General features: G+C 39.3%; 1 protein-coding gene across 1 annotated transcript in view; it reads right to left on the bottom strand.

Moving 5' to 3' along the window:
• IL18R1 (interleukin 18 receptor 1) overlaps positions 1 to 9765 on the bottom strand; it is a 37108-nt gene extending 27343 nt beyond the window's left edge. Inside the window, exons 1-2 of the mRNA XM_081263889.1 lie at positions 9106 to 9765; positions 2393 to 2478 (exon numbers count right to left, since the gene is read on the bottom strand). Of these exons, the coding sequence (XP_081120015.1) occupies positions 2393 to 2450 (58 nt within the window). The 5' untranslated portion in view covers positions 2451 to 2478; positions 9106 to 9765. The remainder of the gene's footprint in view (positions 1 to 2392; positions 2479 to 9105) is intronic.
• Positions 9766 to 13217: the final 3452 nt, after the last annotated feature.

Raw genomic sequence — 13217 nt, 5'->3', positions numbered from 1 at the left:
TTTACATTTCAGTACTTCAACGCAGAAGGTGTGATAAAAATATATACGAAACTCAAAATATGGCAAGCCATTGACAGTTCATTCGCTTTCCTGTATTAGAGTTTTGCATATGTAATAAAATGCAGAATCATATCAGATTTGCTCTTCTGAGTCTGAATTCTTCTGTATACCACTGTGTCTGTGACAGGCACCAGGTTGCTACATGCGGCAGGGATGTGTTCATTTTTCATTGTTATGCAAGTTGTGTTACTATTTGACTGTTAATTCTATAAATTGAAAAATACTAAGAAATTTGGTTATTAGAGAAGTGTCTACAGGATATCTGGGTTATTCCATGTTTTCCAAGTTTTGATTAATATTTTAAAATGATTGTAGAATCTTAATTAGAATAAGTTATACTCCATGTATGTATAATATGTCAAAAGACACTACTGTCATATATATCTAAAAGGAACAAAAAAGTTTTTGAATGCTTGTATAAATATGCCTGTGTTTTGATGAACATATGCACTCATTCCTCTTAGGAAATAGTTATCATTTGAAGAAATATAATGCTTGTTTGGAACAGTGTTTGTAGAAATGAGTGAAGTTCAGGTAAGTAGAGTTCAAGGTCTAAGAACAGTATTCCAATTTTTCCACGAGCAGGGTCTATGAATCCAGCAATCCCAATAACCTGTATCCTTTGGAACAGTCTTGAGTTTGGACAAGCATAAGATTTTGTCACCTGACTTCAACTAAGTTAAGTGACTTCTACAGGTAGAATAGTGCTATGTCTGCCCCCAGTTACCCGCTAATGGAAGGTCCTGTCCAACTACCTGAAAATACAGGAAACTGGGACTCTGGCAACATTACACAGCAGATCTTAGAGTTGTGTTTGTGTTCTGAAACATCCTGTTATGGTTTGGATAAGAAGTGACCCCAAAAAAGCTCATGTTGGGCAATGCAACATGATAGGCAATATGATTAATGTATGTACATTCCATGTATGTATTATATACAAAATGCATTCTACTGTCATGTATGACTAAAAATAAATAAATAAATAAATAAAAATTTTTTAAAAAAATGTCCAGAGGTGAAGTAATTAGAGTGTGAGAGCTATAATCTCATCAGAGGGTTAATCCTTTTTATGGATTAATAATTGGAAGGTCACTGTAGGCTTAGATGGTGGGGTTGGAGGAAGTAGGTCATTGAGGGCATGCTTTGGGGGAACAAATTTTATCCCTTGCTTCTTTCTTCAGCCCAGAGTGGTGAAGTATGGAAAGGCCATGGACTGAACCTCCAAAACCGTGACCCCCAAACAAACTTTTCCTCCCCTAAGTTGTTCTTGTCATGTATTTTAGTCACAGCAATGCAAAGCTGATGAACATGTTTCATAGTAACTGGGAGCAAGTTTGTTAGTGCATTTGAACAGAACATGGGATCCATGCACACACCTCTCCCTGCACCTTGCTTTTCCACTCAGTACTTTCTGACAGATTATTCTCTATCAGGAAGAGAATGTCTACTTTGTTCCTTTAGTGTTTGGAAAGTACTGCAGTGTATGCCTTGGTGCCATCACAACAATAGAGGATCCATTTAAGTAACCATACTCAAGACTGGACCTACATTATTTGAAAGTATCTACTAACTCAGCTAGACCTTCAGCAATAATCTACCAAAGTAGGTGTTCCCTTCTAGACAATATATCCAGGCAAAGTCTCATATATGCTCCCACTTTACCCTCCAAAGCCTGAGGGAAGACTTGCCATCCAATCATGGAACTCTTCTCCAAAGAATGGGGTTTCAGAATTCTTTTCAAAGAGGGTTGAGGCAGAGGGGACTTCCAAGTAATCGTTGTTAAAAAGTTTAGAAATCGTATTCACCTAGAAACCTACTTGTCTCCCTAATCTAACCCGTCTCGTTCTTGTTTATTCTTTCTAGCCCCGATATTGTTTATACATCTATAAGGTACTTATTATTTCCTAAAGAATCAGATGAATCTTTGCATCCCTCTAAGGAAGGAATTGGTGTGTACAAAACTTCCTAAAAAAATCCATAATAAAGATAGTTGCTTCCTCCTCAGTTTCAAATAACATGAACCAAAGTTTCTTCTCAAATGTAATTTATTTCAGGACACAAGTCTTTACAAGCTTGGAGAACTAAGTCCTTTTTTTAAAAAAAATATTATCACATGGATCTTTTTTACTTGATTCCATCGCTATGGATCTTTCATTCTTTATCTCAGAGACATCAAATAGTTGTCAACTTTCTAAAGTAGAATTTTAAATCAATACATTTTGGTAAACTCAGCATTTTTAGTAACCACCTCCCCCCCCCCAAAAAAAAAAAAAGACAAAATCCTGACATTCCCTCTAGATTACTAACAAAGTATTTTTTTTTCACAACTTACCTGAGTCGCGTGTAACCATAAGAAGCAAAAGAGTCAGGAATAATCCTCCACAATGCATGTTTAGGACTCTGTATCAAATAGTTTATCTGAAACAGAATAAGATAGCTTATGCCAAAAACTTAATAAAAACATACCTGTCTTAGGAAGGCTTTTAAAAAATCATGTGACAGCAGATGTTTAAACATAGCCCAGATATTTTCAAATCCCTTAAAGTAGTCACCAGTTCTCAGAAGTTCCAGCCATGGAGAACTAACGAAATGTCAAGGCAATTAATGTTGGCTTCCAGAAGAAATAGTTAACAATGCAACTTTCTTATTCAATAGAATTAGGCCTAAAATTAGTCTTTTAGGCCTGATCTACTAAGTCCTGCCTCCAAAGTCAAAGTTAAGGGCCACAGTATTTCTAAAAAATCTGCCATTTCATTAACGAACAATTTGTGTCATGCCAAGTCATGTACAGCAGTTGCATCTATGGGGAACATGTGTGTTGACACGTGCATGAGCGAGTATGTGCGTTAGACAGGTTTATGTCAAAATAGTCAACTACTGTTCACAGTTAAGGAGGTCTGTGTCTGTGTCTACTATCAGTTGGCCCCATTGTTTTAGGTCTATGGTGAGGAAGCACATCTCAGTGGGGGACACATTGGTGGAGTAAAAATGGTCACCTTATGACCAGGGAACAAACAGAAGAAAGGGAAAGTAGTCAGGGTCCCACTATCCCCACAAGGGCACTCACCCCTGACCTAAAGATCTCCTACCAGGCCCTGCTTCCCAGTGTCCACCACCTCCCAAGCCACCACTCGGTGATGAAGCCTTTAATACCCAGGCCTTTAGAGGGTGCATAAGAATTTGCTCATCATGATTTGTAATTCAGTCTTCATTTGTGAGTTGAATGTTTAAAAATCCATCTTCCTTCTGAGAGCTGAGCCTATTATGCTTGTCAGTAAAGTCTGGCTCAGTATTCAGCACATAGCTCTTCAGTGTCACTGAAGAACATGTGTGTGTGCTATGGCTGTGCATTCAAACTCATGTGCCCATGGGTGTTTATTGTAGGGAACAGAGACTTAAAGATCTCCTCTTTGAAACTGACCATGACCCAGTGTAACTGAGATCTGCATAGAACTTTGATCCTAGGACAACCTGACCCTTACCCTTTTAATTACAAAATTTAGAAAGCAGAATGTCAGCAAATTCTTCCTCAGTGGAGACCATTCACCAAGTCCAACTATTTCATAAATAACCCTATGTCCCTTGTTTACCCAAAACCCCGCTGCTTCCACCCCAGTGACCTACCAGGTGGAGGTAACACAATGTGATATAAAGAGCTTAGTCTCACGGACACACAAACCCTAGCTGGCTGTCTAATTTGACGAAGGCCTGAGGAGCTCTCCAAGTTTGGGCAAGGTATTTAAAAGTCTTATAGCCTGTTTGCTTGTTATCAAAATGAAGCTAAAGAGGCTCACCTCCAGAGGTATTAGGTATTACATAATGAAGCTGTCTGATATTTATGAAGACTTTTGGGTACATGGTAGCCTCTCACCCAGAATAATGTTCCTTTTACCAACTTCCACTCACCTCCCATCCTAAACAAAAGGGGAGCTATTAATTCCTGAATCCTAGAAAAAGTTTAATAATGAAGCTGCTGAACTATTTATAACAATCCTTACCTATAACACCACCAAACATTTGGTGGAATTTCCAAGAGCTACACATCGATAATGTAAAGGCGAAAGGAATAAATATGTATGGAAAGTACCCACTGTTCATAATTGAATTAGAACAGTTTTATGCTTGAAATTTCTTCCATTCCCCCCCACCAACACCTTTTATCATTAACTCTGTCTATTCTTGTATCTTGGGTAGAATGATAAGTGTTGTTTCCTTTATGTTATTTCTCTGGTGAAGGCTGACGTAACCTTGTAAAGGGCACCAATTTCTTTCTTTCTTTCTTTCTTTCTTTTTAAGATTTGAGGTTTTTTAACAAGGTCTACAAATGGGTAAAATTATGAGATTCTGATTTTTTTCCCCCTGTCCTAGGATGTAAACCCAGGGGTACTTTGTCACTAAGCCACTTCCCCAGGCCCATTTTAATTTTTTTTTTTTTTTTTTTTGATACAGTGCCTCACTAAATTGCTAAGGCTGGCCTCACACTTGCAATTCTCCTGTCTCAGCCTCCAGAATCCCTGGGATTAGAAGTGTGTGCCACACACAGCAAGTTATGAGATCCTGATTAGTTATTAGTTTCAATATGAAGCATGATAGGACCCTACTATACCAAAAATAGCTGATATTCATGAAGCTCTGTGTGTGTGGTTGTGTGTGCATTAAGCTTTGAATGTACTTGTTAAGCTGTAGGTATTAAATTAAGAGGTTAATATTTTATTAAACAATGAAAAATTTTATTAAACAGAAAAAGAACTATTCTGAGAAATGTCATTTATATACTATCAAGTATAAATAAAATAAATATAGGAGACTATAAATATTAAATTTCTGTTATGTAGGATTTTTTCAGTTTTTTCTGATTTGTTTTTGTAACTGTTAAGTTTCTTCTTTCTTTAAATGTTTTTTCTGATTTTTAAAGCAATATGTGCCTAACACAGAACATTTACAAAATGAAGACTAAAAGAAAGCAATATAAAATAATATTTTAGCATTTTAACTATTTTCTGTGTATTTTAAATAGTTAAAAGTATTTAATTAATTTCATATCTTGCATTTCCATTTAATATTATGCAGTGAGCATTTTCCTGTATCAGGCTGTTCTCTTTGTTAACATCATTTTAATTGCCACCCAAAATTCCTTCTGATGGACATATGATTCTTTACAAGATGAATTATACTGTGAAATGACTCCATGACCATCCTCACGAGACCTGACTCTCGCATGTGACTCAGTGTTTTGGAGCGCAGCCTCTCGGACCTGCCTGGAAAGACTGGAATCTCCATTTTCTTTTACCAGTGAACGAACCTCAGGCATGTCACTTAATCCTCTCTCTGCCCCAATTTCTTTGTCCAAACAAGGAGACAGCAATACTATCTATCTTAAGAGCTGACCATAAATTGCATGCATTACTCTTGCAAATGACTGAAGAATAATAAACACCCACTTAAATGTTAGCTATTATTATTTGCATTTCTTATGTTAGGATGTGAATGAACACAACAGAGTTGAGACATTGCCAATCATATTGCCCAGAAATGTTGCCATGATTCATATACCTTCCCTCACAGTGCAAGACGGTTTCCATCCACCACACCTGGAAAAGCACTGGGCAGTCTCATGTTTTAAAATGAACCAGGTAGTCAATATGGAAAGATGGTACCTGTTGGCTTTGTTATAAATGAGGTCAATTTTAACCATGTGCTATGAGCTATTTTATTTCTATGATTATGAACTCTTTCTTCACATCCATTGCTCAGTTCTCAGATGTTGAGTGTTTTGTCCAATTTGTTTAGTTTGCTTTTAATTCCTCTTTTGATGTGCTAATAAATGGAAGATTATATATTGAGGGCACCAAACTTTTTTTGTTTTTGCTTTGTGACTTTTCTGTTACTTTCAAATATAGATGATTCCTCTTCTCACAGTTGTAAAGCAGATGATTATCTTTATTTTCTTCATTTTTATGGCTTAATTTTTAAATTTAGCTTTTTAAAAAATTCACTGGATTAATTTCCATGGTTGGCATGAAGACAGGGTCTAATTAATCTTACTTTTCCAAAATAGCCAAGATTGATTATCTATCATTAATTCAATAGTCCTGTCTTTCCATTAAAGTTTGTTGCTAGCAGGTTATAATGCATAGGTCCCTGAGGACTCTGTGGAAAATCTAGTGCAGCATGCTTGCTCAAGTCCAAATATATGTCTACAGGGGCGTACACACACATACACACACACACACACTCTCTCTCTCTCTCTCTCTCTCTCCATTGTCTTGTCTCCCTTTGTTTTTCTATTTATAGTAATCATCACTAACTGACATTTTTACATTATGTCTGCTTAATGATTATTTGCTGAATTAATTAATGCATTAAATTCTTAAAATATTTAGAGTTTGGAGTTCATGTGATCATCTGATTCATTAGCATATTGCCCTGATTTTCTACTTTTTAAATCATGACATCTTGAAAAGAATGTTTTAACCTCAATGATGTCCAGGGTGCTATATCTCAACTGGAACTTTTAAAAATAATAAGGAAGCTAGGACTCTACCCACCTGTCTGGAAATTCCCTGCCTGTATAGCCTGGGAATCCTGAGTCACCAAAACTCCCCAGGTGATTCTAATGGCAAGCTAAGGACAAGAGCCACTGATTTACTGGACTTATTCATATACTTAAAGAAGTAAAATGTAATATGTCATATATATATATATGTATATATATACACATATATACATATACATTTAATAAAGCATACATTATATCTTGAATAATAAATAAATTAAGTGAATGTATACATATATCTAATGTTTTATTTAAGTATAAAATAAATGTATGTGCACCTCTGTATATGTGTGTATATAAAGAATACTCATACACTTATCTGAATCATCTAATGTCATGAAATTTTTTCTAAATTAAAAAAATAATTTCTCTTTCAAAAATTGTGAGACCTAGGGAGAAGATCATTACAAACATTTCTGTCCCACAAGGCCATGCAGAACAAGGCCCTTTCCAGTGTATCTGGTCATCTCCTAAGCTGCTGGTTCTGCCCAGCCACCCTTGTTTATTGACCCCACCCCCACCCTGAAGAAACTGGACCGTTCTCTAGAACAAAATATTTCACAGAAACCCATAAATGTCAGGCCATTAAAAATTTTATCTAATGAGGTTCCTGAGACTCATGGAAGTGAGTCTAGATTAAAGCTAGTTTCACTGACTTATGCAGAAATAAATGTACATTGCCTTGCTACCACCCATTCTCATTAGCAAAACATATAATTGAGTTCCTCTTAAGATAAACTGCCTTGACAAAAACCATAACATCAGTGTTTTTTTGTTTTTGTTTTTGTTTTTTTTTTTTTTTTTTGGTTTTTTTAACATAGCAGATCAAACTTGGGCCCTCACACATGCTAGGCAAGAGCTCTACCACTGAACTCCACCTGCAGCTCACCAGTGATTTTTTTCCCCTCAGGTAATTCTTTCTCTCCAGGGTGCAATACATGGGGTTTCACTCCATTTGCAAGGTGATAAAACAACCAAAGAAAAAAGAAAAAAAATATCTTAGAAAACTGCATGCACTTCACTCAAAGGAACAAAGAATCTATGTGGAATTTGTTTTCCCTCTATAAGGCAAGGAAAATCATAGCCACCTCATAGTTTTTGTCCCACAATTATCTGTTACTGTTCTTTTCATGCTTTTCCCTAAATCTCCCCACTCCTCCCAGCCACTAGGAAGCTATAGTCCTTGCAATATGGCTCAAAGGCTGGCTTCTCAAGGAAGCTAATTATTACTGCCCACAGAGGCATAGCCTTGTCCAAGCTCATCTGAGAGGACATTTCCATTCTTCCAGAACCAGCCTTCTCCCGCTGATTGGGTCCCAGAGGGCAGAACCTGCCTTTCTATACTGTGTGCCCAGACCAGCAAATGCAACTCCCCAAATCTGCACCTCCCGGTCTACCCAAGCTATGGGGTTGAGAGGAGTTCCCTAGGTCCCAGAAGTGTGTGTGGCATAGAATGCTTGCAGAGGTCCCAAGAATAGAGCAAGGGAAGTTGGTGAAATGATTACCATATTCTCTGATCTCTGCCCCTGACTGACCTTTTCCAGCCATTAAGTGTTCTGATAACTGGGATGCAACCTGCTAGGTGTTCTGACTTCTGGAGGCCCCACAGATTAAAGACAGAGCTTCGGAACCAGGAACATTAGATGTGAAACTAGGATCTACTACTTCATAGCTGTGGAACAGACTGCCTTTGAAAATAAGGGCCACTTCCTAATAACTGTGTTTCTACAACCTGTATTTCCTCAAACTGTGAGTGGAGGAAGAAGGAAGAGATCTCTCCCCCCACTCAGAGGGGCTAGGAACTGGAGACGGGCATGTTTCTGACTTACAAAGCCTACCTATATACATAACATCTGTACATTTCCTGCCTTTTGTCACACTCTGCCTTCTTGTCTTTTATAAAATCTTTCCATGTCCCTAAATCCCCCAAAGATGGATATTTGAGTCAGAAAGTTTTTCTCCATCTTCCTCAAAGCTGGCTTTGAATAAACCATTCCCTGGCCAATCTACCTCCAGAATTTCCAGGGGGAACAACCAGCTATAAATCCATTCCCTTGAATAAAAAGTTGGATGCCCTTGGATAAATTGCTAAATCTCTTTGTGCTTGCATCTCCCTCCCTTTTATTAAATGTGATAATACCTCCTCCTTCATTTCACCTCTGAAAGGCTTACTTGCCTACAACAAAAGTTTTCTATACTGTGTCAGGCACACAGTAAGTGCTTAAGAAACAATAACTATTGTCATCACTTATTTCAGCTGTTCTCATCTCTAGGAAAAGAATCGACAATGTTTTCACTTCTAAAAATCATACTATCAGTGAGAGTTGATGATGCTGTCTCACCAATTATTCTTAGGCGCGCGCGCGCACACACACATAATTCATCTAGTTAATCTGAAAGATACCGGCCTCTGAGTTTGGGGGCTCTTTGTTCCAAGCGGCTGGGGAAAACCGGGACTTAGCCTTCATGGCTCGGGCGCCCGTCCTTACCTTCGAAGGGGTGTCTCTGAGGCTGGGGCGCGGGGGTCTGTCCCTCTTTCACACGGATTCTTGACTGCGAGGCGGCATTCAAAACTCAGGTGAGAAAAGGTGGTTCCCCGGAGGAGCTCCTGGCAACTGTGAAACTGGAAGGTGGCGCGGCCGCAGGGCGGGACAGAGAGAGAGAGAGGTCATCGGGGAGGGTAATCCGGGGCGGGGAGGGGACACCGATCAAAGGTGAAAAAAGAAAAGCGTCCCGCGGCTCGCGGCTGTGAAACCCGGCTGGAGAAGGCTGCAGGTGGGCGCTGCCCGTGGGAGGATCCCAGGTCCCGGGAGCGCTCCAGGGGCAGCGCGTCACGCTGTCCGCCGTGGGATGCTCCCAGGGATGCAGTCGCCCAGGCTGGAGGCGCCCACTCTCAGGAGTGACCCCGGTTGGCGGGGTGTCGGGTCAGGTGTGGGCTGCGTGCTTCTGGCAGCGAGACCCGGGACCGGTTCCTCTGCGCAGGGGCCCGCCTGCGACTTCCCGGAGCTGTGGGATCCCTGGGGCGACGGGCGCAGCGGGAAAATCCTGGTCGCTCGCGTCCAGGCCCTTGGAACCGCCCCAGCCTCCACGCAGGGGTGACCTTCGACTCCAGCGACCCAGGGCGGCGGTTGTGCCACCTGCAGAGTCAGGAGTTGGCGCGCCCCTCCCGCTTTTGCGCACCCTGGAGGCCGCCAGGCGCAACAGCCAGACGAGCTGGAGGAGCCAGGACACCTGGACCCCAGCGCTGTGTCCTCATTTAAGAGGAAGAGGCTGGGGGAGGATCGGAGAGAGGAAGTGTTACCCGCAGCCTCCCCAGGAACCTGGCTGAGATCCTCCCCAGGACCGGTTCCCCCCCCCCACCCCCCGCATGAGAAATAGACAAATGATGGGGGAAAATGAAATGTATGTAGTTTGCTCAAACTGGGAGGAAGCGGCTAGACTGCTTCTCCTCCATCCTCACAGAAACAGTTCCAATGTAAAGAAACAAAATCCAGGCGATACACATGTGTAGATTAGTTAGAAAACGTATCAGTCACAATTTCCTTGGCATTTGGCCTCAGATTGAGGGAGTTTTAATTCTGAGTAAGGAAATCCAGGAGCTCTCTGTTTCAGAAGGACAACAGAGAAGTCCCCAAGCCACTGAGGGCTCCCTGAGCCAAACATGTGGAGGGGTCATTATTTTAGGAACTCAGGTCAAACTCCAGGCATTGCCTGGCATGAGGGATGGGGATTCCCTACTGGGGAGTAATCTAGAGGGGTGCAGAGTTGTTGACTTAAGATTTTAAATTGTTCAAAAGAAAGGAGGCCAGAGGAGAATAGTGCTTCTAGATACCTGTGGTATCCACAATATATAAATAATTTCTATACATCCACAATATAAAAAGAATCAGCATAATTTAAATAGGGCAAAGATTTTACCTTCACTGAATAAGATACACTTGTGACCAATAAGAGCTTGAAAAAGATGTAACACCATTAATTGTCAGAGAACTGCAAAAATAAGACCACAGTGAGATTCATTAACCACTAAAATACCCATCACTGGTGAGGCACTAGAGCACCAGAGCTCACATTCACTAGAGGAAATTTTAAATGCAATGATTAGTTGGCAAAGCAATTTGTCAGTTTCCTAAAAAGTTAAACATACAATTACCCTGTCATTGCTTCTAAGTACTAAACAAAAAGAAGTTAAAAAAATATGCCCACAAGAATGTCCATGGGAACCATATTATAATAGCCATTAATGGGAAATAGCCCATCAAGTCTCTCAACAAGAAAATGACTAAGCAAACTCTTATGTAGCTATACAATGGAACACTGCTCAGCAATATAAAGAAACAAACTATTAACTGATGCAAAATATGGATAAATATTTTTAAAAATGTTATGTTATAGAAGAAGCCAGACCAAACATCACATAAGCATGTTGATATGAATGTCGAGGTCTGACAAGTGTGAACATTGTTTACCTCAGGGGAAGGAAAGGAATGGACTGAGAAATGTCACAATGAAACTTCCTGGGGTGACAAGCATTTCTATTTTGTTTTGGGTGGTAACCACACAAGTGTGGTTCAGCTGTCAAAACTCACTGACCTGAATACTTAGGGTATATGTTTTATGAGTACAAACTTGACTCAATTAAAAACAATTCTTTATGTTTTTTTATAATTCACAGACATTTTCACCACAATCAGATAGTTGACACCCAATCAGTTTGAGCTGAATTTCTTTTATTTATGCTACTTTGTGTGAATCTACGAGTCCTGTCACACAGAGCAAGAAACTGACTGAGGTTACAGGTGGTGCTGGCAGGAGAATCCAGGTATCCAGCAGGTTCCTGACCTCACTGTGAGCAGGCAACTTGGAATTAGGAGCCCCTGGAACTCAGAAAACCCTTAGGGGTTATTTTTTCTATCTTCTCATTTTGTCAGCTGCAGAAACTGAGCCCCAAAGAGCTTAGGTGACTTGGGAAATGGTGTGTAAATTTAGGAAAGTGTATGAGAAAGAAAAGAACTCAGCAATGTCAACTTCCCTGAAGCCAGCCCTATCTGGGATCTCGGAATTGCTTTCTCTTCCCACCAAGTTTCCACAGCAGGCTTCCAGCTCCATAAGAACAGGCACAGAGGGTGCTTAACTCCTTTCTCAGCCTTCCTTTCTCACCCTTCCCAAGGAGGTACTCTGCACACATACAGAAAATGTAAATATTTGTTGAATGCTTGCAAAGGAGCTCATAACATAGAGGCCTGAGACACATTCAAAATTAAGAAATATGGGGCAAGTTGAAAACAAATGTATTACAGAACCAAGTAAGAGATCATCACCAATTGTATGTTAAGAATCCTATATATCTAAGGTAGAAAGATCCCAAAAACCTGAGGTACAGAGGGAAATAAAATCGGTTTCAAAATTTCCCACGTCCATACACCAGAAAACACACCTATCATTTTAGATGGGTGGGGAAGCAGGGATAAAGGTATATCTATTCCCAATAATGAGACTGCAGAGAATTTATTGTTTAGGAGTCTTCGTTGAGAGGTGTCACAGAACATAATCAGCATTACAAGAAGTACAGGGAGGCTTCGTAATTACAACTGTCACCACGGATGGAATTCTTCTGGTAATGCTAATATATGTTTTTACTACTACCACAGAAACCAAAATGTTGGGCATTATTACATTTATTTCACCTAAGGCAACTAAGTTTCAATGAAGTTAAGGAAATTCCTCATGGTCATATTCCTGGTGGATCCCAAACAGATAATGATTTGTTCATTTTAAGTTCTATGATGTGAACAAGTCAGATATGCAGCATCCAGTTTTTTTGGTAATGCAATAAAATCAGATGTTGCCACAAAAAAAGTACAGTAATCTAGCAAAATAATAATGCAGAATGTCCAGCTAAGTTTGAATTTCAGATCAACTTCAGATGAAATTTCAGCCTCTGAATTCAACTTTAACTGCTGTTCTATGTTTTATCTGGCAACCTAATCTCAAGGTACAGGTTAAGAGTATAGAGTACCTAGGAAGAAGAGTAACTCTATATACTTTAGACAAACTTCTGGACATATGACTTATTTCTACCCAGGATCCTGAAAGGTATGACAGTGAATTCAAGATGACATTCCCTGACAAGAGTCTGTACTTCAGCTTTCTTTTGCCAGTTAAATATGGAACTTTCTTAAATTAGAAAAACATTTATCAGAAACAATCTAAAGATCATGTATTTATGAATGATTTTTATTAACTTCCCATTTTATATTTCCTGTTCTTCTACAATATGCTTCTGTCTACTTTGATAATAAGAAAATAATATTACTAAAGATAATCTAAATATGTGAAAGAAATCTTAGAACTGAAAAATTTTGTTTTATTTTAATGGCAATTTGGATAAGGCATTCCAAAAAAAAGTATGTGAATATTTAGATAGTAAGGCTGAACAATTATTAAATAAAATACAATAAATTGTAACATGATGGGAATAAGATTTACTACTGATTTTCTGTATGTGGGGATCAGAATGTTTTTTTGGGCTTTGGTTTTTTGTTTGTTTTTGTTTTTTTTTTCATAACAGGTGGTGGAACCCAGAGGCACTTTACCACTG

This window comes from Spermophilus citellus, assembly GCF_964194105.1.
Source record: "Spermophilus citellus genome assembly, chromosome: 13".
Lineage (NCBI taxonomy): Eukaryota > Metazoa > Chordata > Mammalia > Rodentia > Sciuridae > Spermophilus > Spermophilus citellus.
The sequence above is the reverse complement of the archived record's forward strand: the minus strand, read 5'-3'. Positions and strand labels throughout refer to the sequence as shown.